The 19,635-nt window shown below is 40.2% G+C and overlaps 1 protein-coding gene across 4 annotated transcripts in view; it reads left to right on the top strand.

The window, feature by feature from the left end:
* The window catches only part of fto (FTO alpha-ketoglutarate dependent dioxygenase), a 322,852-nt gene that overhangs the window by 186,875 nt on the left and 116,342 nt on the right, over positions 1–19,635 (top strand). The window contains exon 9 of one of the 4 annotated variants that reach the window (XM_069901572.1): positions 16,553–17,473. The exons of the other annotated variants lie outside the window; for them this stretch is intronic. Within the exon in view, the coding sequence (XP_069757673.1) occupies positions 16,553–16,574 (22 nt within the window). The 3' untranslated portion in view covers positions 16,575–17,473. Of the gene's footprint in view, positions 1–16,552; positions 17,474–19,635 lie in introns of those variants that run through there. 4 annotated transcript variants of the gene reach the window in all.

The raw sequence follows: 19,635 nt of genomic DNA, 5'->3' as shown, positions 1-19,635 counted from the left end.
GTTTGAAACATACCCAGGGACTAGGTTAATTGAGTATAAATTGCTCTGCATGAACTCGTGGGCCAAAGAGGCCTGTTACTGTGCTGTATGTCTAAATTTTTTTTTTAATTATCATGAGTCTGTGTCTACGAGAGCCTACTCCATGCAGTCTGAATCCATGTTTTCTACATTATAATTGTGACTGCACATCAGAAATACTGGCTGAAATGTGTGTTTGCGAGACCCTGAAAGGAATCTAAAAGGCAAATCCTATTTTAAATTTTGTTTCAATGCTGAGGCATCAATTTTGCAAAATTAAGTATGTTCCTACGTTAACTTACATGATGTTAATTTTCAAAACTAAAACTGAAACAAAATATTCATTCATATTTATTTAAGATGAACTTTCACAAGAATGAATCATATAAAACACATTAATTGACTGTTGTTCTTGATTACTTGGGAATCTACTGACCAGCATTACATCACCATTGGATTAACTCAAATACTGCAATCAAAATCACTTTCAGTTGGACTTTATTTGCAGCAAATTAATATAGTTTCTGTGGTATTTTACTTAGTAGGCTACTGGCTATGTATAGTATTGTACAGCTGTTCTTAGTCATCTTCAGCAGCATTAAGAATCATTTGTTTCAGTCTTACATGTGAACCATAATTGGGTCTGCAGATCTTAAAAAAGCTGGAGTGCAGAGAATAACTCCAATGTCAATTCATATTATATTTCCACCTTATTTTTATTTCATGCCAGCCTACTAATGATAGAGATCAGTGCAGACATCCTGTTGCATGGCGTTGTTCATCCTATTAAGGGTCATCACCTAATGCACCTTGCTTCTGCCATCAGATAGAATCCATACAGTGTCCATGTGGGCAGACTGTCAATATTTCAGAGCAGGTTAAATCTACACTGGTTTGTTAGGTGCAGATGCGTGTGTATAGCCAGTTAGCAGATGGCTGATTAGCTGAACTTTGAGCCGAGACCAAATTTCACCAATGGTACATAAACATAACCTGAAATGTTTGCGATGTGAACATTTATTCCAGTATGCGTATTGAGTTAAATCTTTAACGCTTGTTCATTTAACTCCATGAGCCTCTGAATCATTTTGTTATTCATTTCCAATGATTTGCTGTTTAGCTTTGTTCTGAGCAAATTCAAATTCTGCTTAACCTGCATTTTTATAAAAAAGGGCAAAAAAAAAATCAGGGTGAAACGCAAAAGTCTGCAGAGGCTGTGATTGTAGTTTAAAAACACAGAAATGTTGGAGGAGGTGCCTCGGTTGAAAGGCTGGGGGAGAAGGAAAGAAAGAGCAGGGGGAGGAACATCAACCTACAAACAAAGGGTGATAATTGTTCATAGGAGGACCAGAGAGGAATGGTGAGAATTAATTAATTGGGGGAGGGATGGCTCGGTGAATGCAGAGCTGTAGGAAAGGAGACAGAGGAAAAATGAAAGAGAGGGACAACTAGAGGAAAGGAGAAATGGGGATGGAAGGGGACGTGCATCAGAGAAGTTGTTGTTAATGCCATCCAGTTTGAGGGTGCCCAGATGGAATATGAGGTGGTGTTCCTCCAATTTGCAGGTGGTCTTAACCTAGCAGTACATGAGACCGTGGACAGATACATCAGCGTGGGAATGGGTCGGGAAATTGAAAAAGGTTGCTACTGGGAAATCCTCATTATTGCGTCGGACAGAGCCAAGTCTCTTCGATGTAGAGGAGACCACAACGGGAGCACCAGATGCAGTAGGTGGCTCCTGCAAATTGACAACTGAGGTGCTGCTTTACTTGGAAGGACTGTTTGGGGTTCTTAGGTACGAATTGATTCTGGGCGTGTCCAACCTCTCAAGTACAGTACATGTGATCTGTACTTTCAACGTGGCTTATCCATGCCATTGTCTTCAGCAGTCCTTATGCATTTATGGGGATCCAGTGATGCAGCAGTAAATTGTGCTGCCACCCAGCTTTGGGAATGAGATTCAATGCAGACCTGAGCATACGGTGGTTGTGTTTTCTCCTGCATCCCAAAGTTATTCTGGTGTGTAAACAACCAATGTGAAGCGGGAGGCACTCAGCAGATCAGGCAGCACCCACAGAGAGACACAGACAGCCAACATTTTGCATTGAGACCTTTTATTGAGACTCAAATTAAACTCATGGGTTACCCTCTGGTGCACAAAAATGGAAAAAAACAAATCACAGAGTTGAAGTACATGTATGAGAGGGAATAAGTTGCAGGGCTATAGTGAGAGGGGTGATGGGTCTAATAGGATGCTTTCCTGGCATGAACCCAATTTTAAGAATTTGTGCTTCATTTTTGAGCAGTTTTGCCATGTTGGACAGGGCTAGTGTGAAATAGCCACATTGTACTATTAAGCATTGTATAAATGCAAGCAGCCATTCTTAATCTTCTAAATGATGGACCAACTCTATGACCGTGTGAAAAAATCCAGATGGAATTGGCTCTTATTTATGCAGAAGTGTGCATGCCCACACCCACACAACCTCATTATCTCTGGCCTGAGTCACAAAAATAACATAACCTGATATCATCGGTAATGTTTCATAAATGTCAATAACATTTCAATACATTTTTGAATGATGGTGGGGCAGGTAAGTCAGTTGGGTGTAATTGGGTGGCACAGGCTTGTGGGCCAAAAGGGCCTGTTAACATTGCTGCTGTTAACATGTATATATGTGATTAAAATACTTCCAAATAAAAATGAACTCAACTAAAACAATTCAAAATCTCTCAACAATTAACATTATTAATTCAAACACAAATAATTATAAACAACCTGAGGACTTTTTATAACAGAAAGTAAATATGAAAAAAACACAATAGTTGTCTGAAAGGCAACACCTTGGGTAATTTGCAACACATATGTAAATTGAATGACTATACTATCATCCCTAGCTGCATGTAAAAGAAAAATAATCCACGCAAGTTACTTTGGTGTTATTACACCCTCCTGCCTGCTCTAGATCTCATTATTGTTTGTCAAGGTGAGAAAATTAACATTTATTGTAAAGGAGGGCAGAAAATTATAATAAAATATTAAAGTATATAATGAATGTATGGTTTTGAACTAAGTCAAATCTGTGCTTTTGGTCTACTTATTTTTCGGCCTTTAACTCGTCTTTGCTCTGGCTTGAGTTCCTGTATGCAGAATTGAAGGAAATCAACTGTTATTGACATTTATGAAACATCAGCGCACCCAGAGGAAACCCACGCAGACACGGGGAAAGCGTATAAACTCCTTACAGACAGGACGGGATTCGAGCCCCTGTCCTGATCATTGGTGCAGCTGTTCTTAGTCATCTTCAGCAGCATTAAGAATCATTTGTTTCAGTCTTACATGTGAACCATAATTGGGTCTGCAGATCTTAAAACGCTAACTGCGAGGCTAACCATGCCACCGTCTAGTTGTTTATTTCATTTTAAGTTTTTTTTTAATTTCAACTCGCTGGTCATCAGAGACGTTTAGGAAAATTGAAGATCCTTGACAATATTAAGAAAAAAAAGATCTTGTACATGGATTTGTCATCAATAATTTTCAGAGATGTTTCATGGGTAGGACTTGATCAATTCACCTGGTCATCGACTTCTATTGATTGAAGCCTTTTCACATCTTGTCTTCAGTACCATGCCAGCCAGAAGGTTTGACTTTATAAATCCAAGGAAGATAAACTGGAGGGTGGGGGATGTGGAAAGCAGGAAATTTCAGGCCATTTTTTAGGTTAATCAAAATAGTATTTGTGAATCTTTATGCTTTACAGGCTGCAAAGTTAATCTTAGCACAAGTAATTCAAAAGCTATATTTATTGTTAACTAATGATACTAAAAATACATTTGTCATTATTATGTGTAGTTCTAGCTTGCATACATGAAATGCTTTAACTTTGGTCTACCATAAGGAAGACAGGGAGTCGCCACTTGTCCAGCACCCCTCACAGAAACCTATAGCACCTGGTGTTCCCTCCAAGCACTGACCAGTCCTGAGCTTGTTAAGCTCCCCCGAGATCAGACAATCTCAGGCGTATTCAGGCTTTTAGCTAAATAGGCAAGATCATTTAGTATTTTATCAAAAGTATCATGTGACCAGAAACCATATGATTCACCACCTTCGTTAGGAATTGTTGATAGTAAAATGGGTAACTTTTCTAATCACGAGACTGAAGGGTTTTGGAGGGTGAAAAACAAAGCTTACTGCATTCTTGACTGAGTTTAAGAAGCACACAACTGCAGCCTGGTGTGGTAATGCAGGTAATTTGTTCTGGATAAGATTATTTGCAAGTGGGTGGCAGCGGAGGATACTGGTTCACTGACTACTTTGAAAGAGTTTCTGATCTCATCACATTGCTGTATGGTGAGTGAAGGTGAGGACTTTCTCAGAGGGGGATCATTTGCTACTGGGGATAGTGTTAATTAGCACAAGGCATTTCTGCTGGAGATCTGACACTAGATTGGCACAGGATGAGTAGCTGATATTTGAGCCTTGGTATTAAATCCTTGGCATTAAATCCTTGGCAAATGATTCTGTTTTATTTAGATATTTTAGATTTAAAAAAAAAGGATGTCTATATTTCCTTCTTAAATTGTATTAGGTTTTTATTTGACTATTTGCAAGTCTTGACTGACTATCTCTTATATTTCTCAACAAGATTTAACGACTAAATTTCAATTATCCACATTACCTCTTTTATTAGTAAACTCATAATTAACAAAAGAGATACAATAATGAAACCATTCTCTCAGATTCACTATTCACCATGGCAAGCAGGAAATTAAGTTGTTGCTTCTTTGTCCCTATGACATGTTATAAAATTCCAAGCTTGAATAAAATTGCAGTAGAAAGTAGGAGGGGTAAACTATTCTGGCCATGATGATTTTCCTCTTTGAGATGCCTTGCGTATCACAGTGAAATGTAATGACATTTTTATTTAACAGAACCTATTAAAAAAACACTAAATTTGTGATATCCTTTCATATAACACTTTTCTCTTAAACAGGTATCTATTTGAATTTCTGTGAATATTTCAAATAGTTCCATTTTATAAAAATTAAAATATTTTATATTATTATAAGACTTTCTTTTCTTTCCTTTTCCATCTCGCATGTGAAAACATTAGGGCTCAATTTAATTGAGCTCCTTTTTCAGTGTCACTTTTCTTCCTTCAATGCTCAGTAAATGATGTTACCAAGAGAGATTTACTGTTTGCTTGCTTTTTACGCTCTCAGATCTCAGTACTGCTGACATGCTGTGCCTGTATTTGCATTAGTGCTCCAATTTCATTTTGTTTATAAGGCTTTGAAATCAAGAGTACAACCACAACCATCACCAAAGTCTGTCAGTAATATGAAGATCTGTAGGCTTAAATGTCACACATGCATCAACCACTGGCAAATGCTGGCTGGTCCAGCTCCTTTAGCAGTACCTAACATTAGGTATCTCTTTGTACTGAAGCCTCAGCAAAATTTGAAAGTCCTTCAAACACTCAGCAATTAAGGAGGGAAGAAAGTGGTGTTAATATTTTATGTCGATGGCCCTTCATAAGATCAGTTACTAATTTAAGCAACATTGGAGAAATTCTTTTACATTATTTTTCAGATGCATCACAGCTTGGTACAGGAATGGCTCTGTCCAATTGGCAAGAAATTGCAGAATTGTGAGTGCAGCTCAGGCCCTCACGCAAACCCTCTATACCTTCTATTGACTTTGACATCATATCCCACTACCTTGGGAAAGTGGCCACCGTATTAAAGGGCACAAACCACCCGAGGCAGACTCTTGTCTTCCACCTCCCCTCTGTCATAAAATACATGAATTTGAAAGCACATATCTCCAGACCCAAGGACAGTTTCATTGTTGCTATTATCAGACTCTTGAATGAACCCCTCAATAGTAAACGATGATGTCAGGGACTGTTTAATTGTGCTTTTTATCTTTAAGCAATAGACCCTGCAATTTTGTCTCATGCGACACTATACTCTGATATTTTTTATATCAGAACCCTGAACCTTTTTTTTATTCTTTGCACTATGAATGGATTGACTTGCATGGAAGGCTCATAAAACAATTTTTTTTACTGTATCTCGATACACATGACAATAGATAATTCAATTTGATTCATTGTGGAGTGAAACATCTGATGAAACTTGCTGTGCTTATCTTCACGTGCATCTCAATTGCTTGTCTACAAAGAATGTAGTATAAACCTTAAAGCAACCCTTCACTCTAAAACAAGCCTCAGGCTTCAGCCAGAGTCATATTACATATGAAAATTGAGAGGCTTTGGATTTGAATTTTTAAGATGAATGTTTTGTTTGTTTCATGAAGGATCACTGGTAGGCTTCTCTTTTCTAAACTTCTAAAACTCTGCTTAACGGCCAGGACAAATGTACTGCATTGGCAAATGTAAGTATCAATTCATTTTGCTGGGAGCATTTTATTTCAGGTGAAAATAAAAAAAAAATCATTGTTGAAATGTACAAAATCCACAATTCCACCCCATCACCTAAATCAGCTGAGCTTGCGACAGGCATTCTAACTCAAATTTATATCCATTTTTCAGATTGTTGTCAATTCATAGAAAACATCATTTTTTGTACTGGAATTGATGCTTGTGGCCAATTGGATCATTTTCAAGGTGAGACTGTGTGAAACCAATCTATTCCTTTGGAGGGCATTCTCCAGAGGCTAATGGAGAAGTTGTACTTGCTGGATTCTGGACTTCCTTATGGAAAGACCACAATCGGTCTGGGTCGGCAGCAGAACGCCAAGCACCCTCACGCTGAGCACTGGTGCATCTCGGGACTGTGTTCTCAGTCCGCTCCTGTTCATGCTACTGGCCCATGACAGCAATGCCAGATCCAGCTCCAACAGAGTTATCATTTGCCGATGACGCGGCAGCAGTTGGGTTCATCAGCAACAACAATGAGTCACACTACAAAAAAAGAGGTGGAAAATCTTGAGATATGGGTGCAAGAATAACAATCTTAGTCTCAACGTGAACAAGACTAAGGAGATGACTGTGGACTCAAGGGGTGACAACCCCCTATGACACATTAATAGCTCAGTAATGGAGAGAGTTGAGTGCATTAAGTTCATCGGTGTCATGGCCATGCAGCATCTCCTCAATTGTCAGGAAGGCACAACTTGTCAGCGACTTCACTTCCTGATAAGAGTAAAGTGGGTAAGGCTACCAGTTACCATCCTGTCAACTTTCTATAGAAGCTCTATCGAGAGCATTCTGTCAGCTGCATCACAGCGTTGTACGGTTGCTATAGAGCTTTGGATTGGAGGTCAATCCATAGGAGAATAAAAGTTGCAGGTAGGATTGCTGGTGTCCCCCCCACCACCCCGCCAATCGATGTGATCTACCCAGATCAACAGGGCTCGCAAAATCCTTGAGGATACCCTACCACCCCAGACATACCATCTTTCTGCTAATCCCATCAGGAAAGAGATACAGGCCAGAAGCACCAGGTTGAGAAACAGCTTCTTCCCAAAGGCATCAAGACTGATGAAAGACTGAAATGAACTGCTCATAAAAAAGCCTCTGAGATGCTACTATTTATCAAACAATATTTATTTATTTTTAATTTTTATATATGTACTGTATATGTATCATTTGCATGTGTGTTATATATACATGCATGTTGGCATGTTTTTTCACTGAGGACCAGGTTGTACTTGTACAATCAGATCATAAACAATCGGATGATAAATAAACTTGAATTTGATTGTGAGACATAAAAGATTTACTGTAAATCAACCTCTGTCGATCCAGGTACTCCTGCAATCCAGACATTGAATCACCGCTGAGCCCAAACTGTTTCCAGGCTCAGCCCCCTTTTACATTTTCTTTTACGTTTGCTGTTGAGGTGGAGGGGTAGCAACTGTTCCTGAACCTGGTGGTACGAGTCTTGTGGCACCGATACCTCAGCAGCGAGAACAGAGCATGTCCTGGGTGGCATGGATCCTTGATGATTGCTGCTGCGCCCTGACAGCTGTGCTCCATGTTTATTTTCTCTATAGTTAGGTAAGTTTTGTTTGTGAGGTACTGGGCTGTGTCCACAACATTTTGCAGGGCTTTCCACATTATCCACTACTCATCTATGGAAGTTTGCCAAGATTTCTGATTTCATACCAAATCTCCACAAACTCCTAAGGAAGTAGAGGCACTGATGTGCTTCCTTAATGATGACATTAGTATGTTTGGACCAGCAAAGGTCCTCCAAAATAGTGAATCCCAGGAATCTAAATTTGCTCACTCTCTCCACCTCTGATTCCCCCATTGATCACTGGATTGTTCACCTCTGGTTATCTCTTCCTAAAGTCTACAATCAGCTCCTTGGTTTTGGTGACATTGAGTGCAAGGTTGTCGCTGGTACACCAGTAAATCAAGTTTTCAATCTCCCTCCTGTATGCTGACTCATTGCCCCTTTTTATACAGACCACTACCGTGGTATCTTCAGCAAATTTGTAGATGCTGTTGTTTGTCATACCAAGTCCCCAGTCAGAGGGAATGGAGCAGGAGGATACACACAGCCCTGTGCTGCTCTGGTGCTGATGGACATTGTGAAAATGTGAAAATCCACATTGGGGTCTGGAGGTGAAGAAGTCCAAGATCCAATTACACATTGGGTATTGAGGCCCAGATCTTGGGGTTAGCTGATCAGTTTTGATGGGATGATGGTGTTGAATGCTGAACTGTGGTCAATAAAGAGCACCTTGATGAATACGACTTCGCTGTTCAGGTGTTCCAGAGCTTTGTGTAGAGCCAGTGAGATGGCATCTGCTGTTGTTGTGGTAGGCAAATTGGAACAGATCCACCGAGACAGGAGCTGATATGCTTCAAAACACTTCATCACTTTGGATGTGAGTGCCACCGGTTGGTAGTAATTTAGACAGGTTACCACTCTCTTCTTGGCCACCAGTACGATTGAGGCTGTTTGAAATGGGTGGATACATGCCCTGTGAGAGTGAGATGTTAAAGATAACTGTGAATATATTGGCAAATTGATCAGCACAGATTTTCAGTGCTTGTTTTCCTTGGGATTCACTTTCCTGAAGGCAGCCTGCACATCATCTTCGGATACTGACAGTAGAGGATCATCAGGGGGTGTGCAGTGGTTCTTCCTTCTTCCGATGGTCAAATCAGGCATCAAATGTGTATGGTTTATCTGGGAGTTAAACTTTACTATCTCCTACTGCATTGGATTTGGTTTTGTCATTTACGCTCTGTGACAGCTATCACTGCCGGGAAGATGGCTTTCTGTTGCTTGTATCTGCTGCTTGTGTAGCGTTTTAGATCTTCTGACTTACTAAAAATCCCTAGCATTTGGCTCTCAACAGATTATGGATTTCATTGTTCATCTGGGGCTTCTAGTTGAGAAATCCCTGAATGATATGGTGTGGACACATTAGACTACAGCTGTTTTGTTAAAGTTCTGTATCAACCCTGGTGTTATCATTCAGATCCTCAAATGTGTTCTTGAACACCGCCCAATCCACTGACTCGAGGAGGTCCTGTAACTGTCTTTAGCCTCCTGCAACTATCTTCTAGGTGTCCTCATTGCTCCTTTTCAACTCTGTCTGAATGCAGGCAGAAGGAGCACCACCAAAATGTGGTCTCAGGAAAGAACAGTTGGCCTTCCTTCTCTTAGTTTAGTTGTGATCAAATGTGCTGGGACCTCTCATACAACCGGTTATGTTCTGGGATAATTGGGCAGAGTTTTCTTAAGACAGGCATGTTTAAACTCATCACCTATGAATTTTAATGTGTCAAGGTGGGGAGGGGGGCTGTCTCTTGTTTACTGATCACATTATGCAGCTCTGCAAGTGCCTGTTTGTAATCGGCATTGGAAGGGATATAAACTCAGATGAGAATCACTGATGAGAGCTCTCTGGAGAGATAGAAGTATCTGCATTTAATTGAAATTTGTTCCTCGGCAATGGAGCAGGAAGTAGAAATAACCCCATCGTCCGTGTATGAGCTGGTTTTAACTAAATAGCACACACAGTCCCCTCTCTGCCACACACTGTGTTCCGATCCAGTCTGTCAATGTGAAAGGTAAAATGTATAAAATAAATGACTCTTTCCTCCCACATTTACAAATTCTGCACTAGCTTATTTCCACAGTGCTGACGTTACCCTTGTCACACAAACTCTGTTGCCAATTCCGTCCCACTGTTCTTATACTGCAGTATGACGTTAATGCTTTAATAATGTCAAAGGGGAACGTGATCTGTAGCACCACCACAACATTTTCACCTCAATTAATGAACACCAAGTTTTATGGTTAGTGATTCTTACATTCAGTGGAACTAATGTCAAAAAAGTAACATGTAGAATGATAGTGAACAGTGGTTCTAATTCACTATCTTTATAAAACTACCTTAGAGCCTACGTACACCTCCAAGTTTCACTCCACCCTGCTACCCCAAATCCCCAGCCTTGTGAGCACTTCTCTGATCTTGCATATCTGAATTTTCCAAGACCCAAAATCTACGAACATCTCCAATCTCCAGCCATCCCACTAAACAGACCCTTTAGCCTCCAGGCAGCCAACCCTATCACCCTCTAAATTCCAATCTCCAAGTGCCCCCACTTTATTCCAGATACTCCCTCACCAGACTAACTGCTATCTTCTTTGCTACCCAGTCCCACTCACTATGTTTTCTAGTCTGTACTCCATGGGCAGATAGAAGGGCCCAATGTGCCTCCTTCAACATTGCTCATAATACAAAATTGTACAATGGCAACCCCACAGTCTAAACAGTTACTTTCAACAATTTTTTTAAGACTCTTGATAGTCCAGATCAATTTTTAGACCCTGGGATCCTTACCATGAATGTAGTAATGAAAAAGTGTTAAAGAATTAGGTAAAATCCTTCTCGGTCAACCTTTCGCAAGGTTTTTAGTTTCAAGTTTTGTGGAAACACTGGATAAATCATAACAGTAGGTTTCATTCTTTCAACCTCCTTGTAAGGTTTAAAAAAAAGCAATAAATTTATCTAAGTGTCATAACAAGGCCCCTTACATCAATTTTATACAGTTCTGTGGTTTATATATGAGAACATCTTACACAAATTTGAAATTGGAATTCAGTTCCAGAAGATCAGAGAATGATTTAAAAAACTTCCTTTTATTACAAAATCCTGTCCAATGGAATTTAGTACTTTGTTTCATGATAATTGTTATCAGGCTATCACTTGGAACAATGACTTGTCAGCCACTATTAAATAACTGAAGGATCTTTGCTGGGCCATGTGCTTCCCATACGTTGGAATGCTTACATTGTTAAATCCTTCTCCAACATCTGCTCACAAGCACACCATTTATTGGCCTATTTGGGCACCACATGAATCCAACTCCTCCAGCATTTGTTGCTGGTCAAGTTTGGAAGCAGTGAAGGCAGCTAAAGTATTTATTTTATACAAGCTCAGAATCAGTAGTTTGTGACAGTATGGTAAATGAATACACAGGTGCTCCTCAACTTACGATGGGGCTACGTTCCGGCAAACCCTCCGTAAATCGAAAAAGAATACTGATTTTGATAATTAACTTTTGGATACCTTTATTCCACACTGAAGAAAACCATTAACATACACAGCTGAAAGCACACTGGGCATGAAGAATGTTTGAAATATTGAAGTAAAATTATTTGCAGGGTCATCAATTTCACTCTCATTTGGACATCACAAGCACGGGAACAGATCAGATTTGAAATTGCAAGTATGGATTCGAACCAATGTAACTTCGAAAAATCGTAATTCGAACCATTGTAAGTAGGGGAGCACCGAGGTAGAAAGTCACTTTACCCCATCTGTTTAAATATGTGGCATTTTCCTTTCATTTTGCATTGTATTTTTGACACAAAATTATCTGATTCCACACAACAACAAAAAGGCACGCAAGGGGTTGGGGACCAGAGTGTTAGTGTCATTACCGATATGGTGGTCTTGGGGTCAGAAGTGGTGACTGAACATGTTTCAAAAAGGATAGGGAGGGGGATAAAAGAGGTGACGAAGGTGCATTGCTGATCAGGGATACCATCACTGCTACAGAAAAGGGAGAAATAGTGGAGGGATTGTTTACTGATTCAGTGTGGGTGGAATTCAGGAACAGTAAAGGTTCAATAACCTTTCTGGGTGTATGTTATAGACCAATGGTTTTCAAACTTTTTCCTTTCCACTCACATTCCATCTTATATAATCCCTATGCCATAAGTGCTCTGTGATTAGTAAGGGATTACGTAAGGTGTTATGTGAGTGGAAAGAAAATGTTTGAAAACCACTGTTTTATTCGTACCTAATCGACTTGTTATGTGCATGGTTTCGTAACTCCAAAGGAAATGGGTCAATGACAATTTTTCTCAAGCAAAATATTTCAGTAACAGTTGGGTCTAGAGCAGTGGTTGTCAATCTTTTATTCCCCACTCACCTTAAGTAATCCCTTACTAATCACAGAGCATCTATGGCATAGGGATTACTTAAAGTGGTAGGTGAATGGAAAGAAAAAATTTGAAACCACTGTTATAGACCATCCCCCCTCCCCCAATAGTACCAGAGACATCGAGGAGCAGATAGGGAGACAGATTCTAGAAAAGTACAAAAATAATAAGGTTGTAGCAACAAGTGATTTTTAACTTTCCTAATATTGATTTGCAACATCTTCGAGTGAAGAGTTCAGATGGAGTAGAATTTGTTAGGTGTGCTCAGGAAGGTTTCCTGACACAATATGTCAATAAGACAACTATAGAAGAGCCTATACTTGACCTGGTATTGGGAAACGAGCCAGGTCAAGTGTCAAATCTCTCCGTAGATGAACATTTCAGAGAAACTGAGCACAACTCCCTCTGCCTTAGAGCTGGAGAAGGATGGCAATAGACAATTTGTGAAAATATTTAATTGGGGTAGGGGAATATTTGATGCTGTTTGGCAGGAGCTTGGTAGCATTAATTGGGAACAGATGTACTTGGGGAAATATACAGCAAAAATATGGCAAATGCTCAAGAAACATTTGTATGGTGCTCTGCATATGTTCTATTAAGGTAGGGATAGGATTGAAAGGTGAAAGAATCAAGGCATACAAGGGATGTAGAAAATCCATTTAAGAAGAAAAGAAAGCTTACAAGAGGTTTAAGATTGTAAGAACTGATAGAGCTCTGGAGAATTACAAGTTTGCCAGGAAAGATTTTAAGAAATGACTGAGGAGAGCTAGAAAGGGCCATGAAAAGGCCCTGGTATCAGGATTAAAGAAAACCCCCAAAATGTTCTGCTAGTATGTGGGGAACAAGAGGATGAGACATGTGTGGATAGAACCAATTAGGTGTGATAGTTGAAATACGTGCATGGAGTTGGAGGAGGTAGCAGAGATCCTAAAATAATTCTTTGCTTCAGTATTGACCAGAGAAAAGGACCTGGCCATTATGCAAATGACTTAAAGCAGACTGAAATGCTTGGCACATTGCCATTAAGACAGAGGATGTGTTGAAGCTTTTGAAAAGCATTAAGTTGAATAAGTCACCAGGACCAGATGTAATTAACCCAAGGCTGCTGTGGGAAGGGAGGGAGGAGGTTGCTGAGCCAATACGATAATCTTTGCATCATCACCAGGAGAGGTACTGGAGGTTTGGAGAGTTGCAAATGTTGTTCCCCTGTTCAAGAAAGGGAGTAGAGATAATTCAGGAAATTATAGACCAGTGAGTCTTACTTTAGTGGTGGGCAAGCTGTTGGAGAAGATCCTAAGAGACAGGATTCACAAATATTTAGAGAGACAATAATCTGTTCTGCGGTAGTCAGCATGGCTTCATCAGGGCAGGTCATGTCTCCTGAGCCTGACTGGAATCTTTGAGAATGTAACAAAGCATGTTAATGAAGGCAGAGTGGTGGAGGCTTACATCATAGGGAAATACTAGGCGGCTGCTAGCACAACACTGTGGGCCGAAAGCCCTGTACTATGCTGCAGATTTCTATTCTCTGTGTTTTATATTCTATCTTGATAAAGTGGGCGAGAAATTTTTCTCTCATCAAATACATGAAAGTCACACAACCTCAAAGGCACTCTTTGGCTTCTTTTTCTCCTTTACTCTTATGAGCGCAAGGCGGCACTAATGGCAACTCTTTGTCTGCCTTAAGGCAGGCAGAAGGGAGTTTTGAGTAATATTACTTTCTGTACTATTACATGACAATAAAGGAATCTCAAATCTTAAATAAATTAAACTCCAGATAAAACAGCTTAATGCCATGCTAATGGTGCAAACTTCAGTCACTCTCCTGTGTGCCTATTTTTAGAGGGTAGTACATTATTTTCCATTTGGTTGCTTGATATAGATTTGTTTTTAAAATAATGGCCAGTATTTGTGAGACGTATTCTAATTTTAAGACTCCAGCTCTTAAAAAGCACTTGACCAGGTATACTACTTTTGAAAAAGCTGTTGCCAATGAACCCTCAAGTAAAAGTATCAACCCTCCATAATGTGATATTGTCATACAGACTAGAAATGTGGATGGGCACACTTATCATGGTAGGTAATAAGGTGGTCGTGGGAGGAGATCTTCCATGGAAACTGTGCCAAGAGTGGGTCTCAGTGAACCGAGTAGATTTGAATATTGCACTGTGTAATTGGATCCTGGATTACCTCACCTCCAGACCTCAATCAGAGGGATTGGCAAGAACCTCCTCTACAATCTCCATCAGCACCAGACCACTGGGCTATGTAGTTAGTCCCCTACTTTTCTCATTTTACACCTATGTCTTTGTGGCTCCGTGTGGCATGACCACAACACCATCCTCATACTTGCTACTGATACTACGGTAGTGGACTGTATAAAAACGGGTGATAAGATGGCACGCAGGATGGAGGTTGAAAACTTGTTGAACAACAATCTCACACAATGTCACCAAAACCAAGGAGCTGATTGTGGACTTTTGGAAGAGAAAACCAGAGGTGCATGATCCAGTGATCAGAGGTGGAGAGGGTGAGCAAATTTTAATTCCAGGGAGTCACTACCTCAGAGGACCTGTCGTGGAATCACCACACAAATGTCATCATTGAGAAAGCGTTTCAGCGCCTCTACTTCCTCAGGAATTTGTGAAGGTTCAGTATGACATCGGAAACCTTTACAGATTTCTACAGTTGTGTAATGGGAGAGTGAGCTGACTGGCTGCATCACAGGCTGATATGGGGCATCAATGCCGCTGATCCCTGCAAAGGGTAGTGGACACATCCCAGTGCATCAGAAGCAAACCTCTCCCCATTGTTGAGAAAACCTACATGGAACACTGCTGCTGGAGAGCAGGACATGTTCTGTGCTTGCTGCTGCCATCAGGAAAGAGGTCGAGGTGCCACAAGACTTCCACGACCAGGTTCAGGAACAGTTGCTACCCCTCCGCCATCAGACTCCTCAACAACAAACTGAATCAGAGACTCATTTAAGGACTCCTAGTTTTCACATTATTTATTACTGAATATTTGCATGGCATGGTTGGCTTATTGGTTAGCGCAACGCCTTTACAGTGCCAGTGATCAGGTCTGGGATTCAAATCCTACGCTGTCTGTAAGGAGTTGGTGCATGGGTTTTACCCAGGGGCTCTGGTTTCCTCCCACTGTTTCAAACATATTAGGGGTGTAGGTTAATTGAGTGTAAATTGGGCAGCATGGACTCATGAAATGGCCTGTTACCATGCTGAATTTCTAAATTTAAAAATAAATAATTTTTTCCTGTATGCACAGTTTGTTTACATTTCTTTCTTTGCTAACATTTATCTCTTCTGTATATGTATCTTTTCCACAATACAGTTTTTTTTGCACTACCAATAAATAGAAATTCTGCTTGGGCCAACAGAAAAAGAATCTTGGGGTTGCATGTGTTGACTCTTTGTCCTCTGACAGTAAATCTGAACTTTGAGATGCCAGATGAAAAGTCATTGACCTCATGTGTGGCCAAGGTTGTAATGTGTCAAAACTCAACAGACACAGCAACACATGGTAAGTCCACTCGTACATGCACACACGTGTTCCATCTAGTTCCCATCAAATTAATGATTTTTACAGTATTTTACTCTTTCTCTTGCAATATGTGATAGAAAAAAAAAATAAAAACATCTCAACAAACCAGACCTTTCCAGTCCCAAAGACTGAGAGAACAATAACAGCTCACTGCAATGGGCTTGGGTAATACAGAACACAAAACCCCAACAAGGGGTGAAAAAAATATAAGGAATGAAGTTTGCAAATAATGAATCTGCATTTTCAGACACCTCCTTTCCTCACTGCATTTCATCTTCTCCCTCCGTCCATCTCCGTGTCTGTTGAATTCTCCTCTGATCACTGGACTGTGCTTATTGTTGCCATGTTTTTCACTGCAGACTCATTGGAGATCTGAGATGCTTCAACTCCTCTCTTTTGTGCTCTCTCTCTCTCTCTCTCTCTCTCTCTCTCTCTCTCTCTCTCTCTCTCTCTCTCTCTCTCTCTCTCTCTCTCTCATTATGTGTTCAGTTTAAAATCTTTAAGTTAACTTTTATTTATTTATTTTTAGATTTACTCAAACAACATGGTAACGGGCTCCTCTGGCCCATGAGCCTGCGCTGCCCAAATACCCCAATTAACCTACAAACCCCAGTACAGTTTGAGTGATGGGAGGAAACCCACACAGACATAGAGAGATCATACAAATTCCTTAACACGCTCCTGTTCGGCTCCGAATCATGGGTCCTCTACCGGCATCACCTACGGCTCCTAGAACGCTTCCACCAGCGTTGTCTCCGCTCCATCCTCAACATTCATTGGAGCGACTTCATCACCAACATCGAAGTACTCGAGATGGCTGAGGCCGACAGCATCGAATCCACGCTGTTGAAGATCCAACTGCGCTGGGTAGGTCACGTCTCCAGAATGGAGGACCATCGCCTTCCCAAGATCGTGTTCTATGGCGAGCTCTCCACTGGCCACCAAGACAGAGGTGCACCAAAGAAGAGGTACAAGGACTGCCTAAAGAAATCTCGGTGCCTGCCACATTGACCACTGCCAGTGGGCTGATCTTGCCTCAAACCTCACAGTTTGGTGGACAGCAACCTCCTTGGAAGAAGACCACAGAGCCCACCTCACTGACAAAAGACAAAGGAGGAAAAACCCAACATCCAACCCCAACCCACCAATTTTCCCTTGCAACCGCTGCAACCGTGTCTGCCTGTCCCACATCAGACTTGTCAGCTGACGTGGACATTACCCCTCCATAAATCTTCGTCCGCAAAGCCAAGCCAAAGAAGAACTTAAGGAATTGCAGCATGTAAAATGCAGTGACCTAAAAGAATGTTCACCCTTACTTAATGTCTGCATGTAACTGTGTTCATGTCGTACCGATGAGCCTGCTTTATTCATGTCTTCATGAACTGCTTATGGAAAAGATTAAAACCTTGCTTTACTGTTTGGAATAGACAATTAAACATGGAGAGAAATGAATGCCTTTTCAGTCATGCTTTTATTGTTTTCTCATGTAAAGGAAGAAAATTTCCTCATGACTGAAGTTAGAGTTGACATGGTTCTCTCACTTAATGCATGAAACTAACTTTTAGCAATGTCACTGAATACATCCAAATGTAATATGTAATGTAAATATAAGATGAAATTAACAGTGCTTGAGTTACCCCAAATGGTGTATTAATGACCACAGGCAAAATTATTCTGCCTGGTTGGGCTTGTTCCCCAAAAGCATTTTTCTGTCATATTGTAGAAGCATCTTATGGTTTTGCAGACCAGTAATCGATTGAGGAGTCCACAGTAGTTCAAATGTTTTGCGTTGCTTTACGCCCAGTAACATCCTGAAATTACTCCAGACTCAGTGACGTTGTAGAAGAAAGCTCATCAATCAAAATATTATTGAAGAAGAAACAAGAAAATGGATCAGATAGCATTCAAACTGGGCTGCAAACCCTAGATCAAGCTTGGATTCCATGGCCACTTCGAGGTGGAGTGACCCATAGGTGGTAGCATGGATTCAGCTGCTGCCAGATGTTTTAGCATCATTCTTGTGCTGTGCAAAATGACTTCTGGATCATGATATTTAAACAAACCTACAGAAAAGTTAAAATCTAATGGAGATTTACAAGAGGAGCAGAGTTATAATTTATTTGTTAAAAAATTAAGTTGGAGGAGATTTTATGCAGAGGCAAGAGAGAATGGCAAATTGGAGGTGCTTAGGGAGATGAGTGATGGCCAGCTGAACCTTCTATAGTTGGAGTGAGGAAAGAAAACAGCTATAAATAAAGGTATACCCCGCTTTACAAATACTCACTTTACGCAAAGTTGCTTTTATTAAGAAACTTGTGTTCACTTTTATGAAAGGATTTTCACCTTTACAAAATCACCAAGCTGGTTATAGAGGCTGCGCACACATCCTGAGCTACTCTTCCTCTCTCTCCTACATCCCTGTCTTCTGTACCTCCCTCCACCCCAACTTCAGAAGACTCAGCCTAACTACACTGTACATACATTATTTCTACTTTATAGGCTGTGTATTTATCATATTTCTGCTTTTAATAAATGTTAGTGTTATTTTAGGTTTTATGTTATATGGTATGATTTGGTAGGTTATTTTTTGGGTCTGGGAATGCTCAAAACATTTTCTCATAGAAATCAATGGTAATCCCTTCTTCGCTTCACACCATTTCAGCTTACAAAAGGTTCTGTAGGAACGCTCTAGTTTCGTAAAGCAGGGTATACCTGTACGCACATTTTAGGATGAAGGTTATTGTACCAAAGGAAAAGGTGACTTCTTTGAGAGCTTTTGTTCATGGCAATAAATTCTGATTCTGATTTGAAAACTGTTTTGAATTCCATGTGATTCAGATAGAGGATATGAGAATGGAAGGAGGAGGTAGGAGAACAGAACATAAAGAAACAGGACATAGAAGTGGCATTTTCGATAATTATAATTTGTTAAGGAGAATATTGGGGTGTTCGACCCTGGAAGTTTGTAAAATTCAAGGGCTAAGTATGAAACTTATGGGGCCCTAGCTATCAGATGTTAAAAATGTTTTTCTTCGTTGAGTATTGAAGGATCTGTCCAAAAGCTGTGATGTTAAGCAAAATTAGTGCTATCGTCACATCAGTAAATGAGAATAACAGTGTATTTACAGTTCTAGAATATTACTGTGACTAGTTCCTTCTAAATATCTGCTGGAAAATGCCAGTCTAATTGGATAAAAATGATCTGGAGAAGCTACTAAGCCTTTCACCCATTAAGGTTAACCTGCTCAATTCCTATTCATAATAACATTGATATTTCTCCTTCTGATTTTTTTTCCTGCCCTGATCCTCAGCCAATTAGTTAATTATGGATGTAAGTTTCATTAATGGATCATAATTAGTTATTTAATCATTATACTTGCTGTTTAAAAATGACTTCTGCAGACATTCCAGTTATCAGAATCAGGAACCCTCATTGATGTTTTCCCACTTCTTAGTCCAAGGGACTCTGAGATTGTTGGCGATGCTTTTACCGAAGCTACTCAACACAAACCAGGAACTGTTTTTAGGAATATCTGTATAAGTTGGTCACAATTCAAATGAGCTGCAAAATCAACTCCCCACTTGAATTGTGATGTGGTTTAGAACTATCAA

Source organism: Narcine bancroftii, chromosome 10 (genome assembly GCF_036971445.1).
Source record: "Narcine bancroftii isolate sNarBan1 chromosome 10, sNarBan1.hap1, whole genome shotgun sequence".
NCBI lineage: Eukaryota > Metazoa > Chordata > Chondrichthyes > Torpediniformes > Narcinidae > Narcine > Narcine bancroftii.
This window is presented reverse-complemented; position numbering and strand designations above follow the sequence as displayed.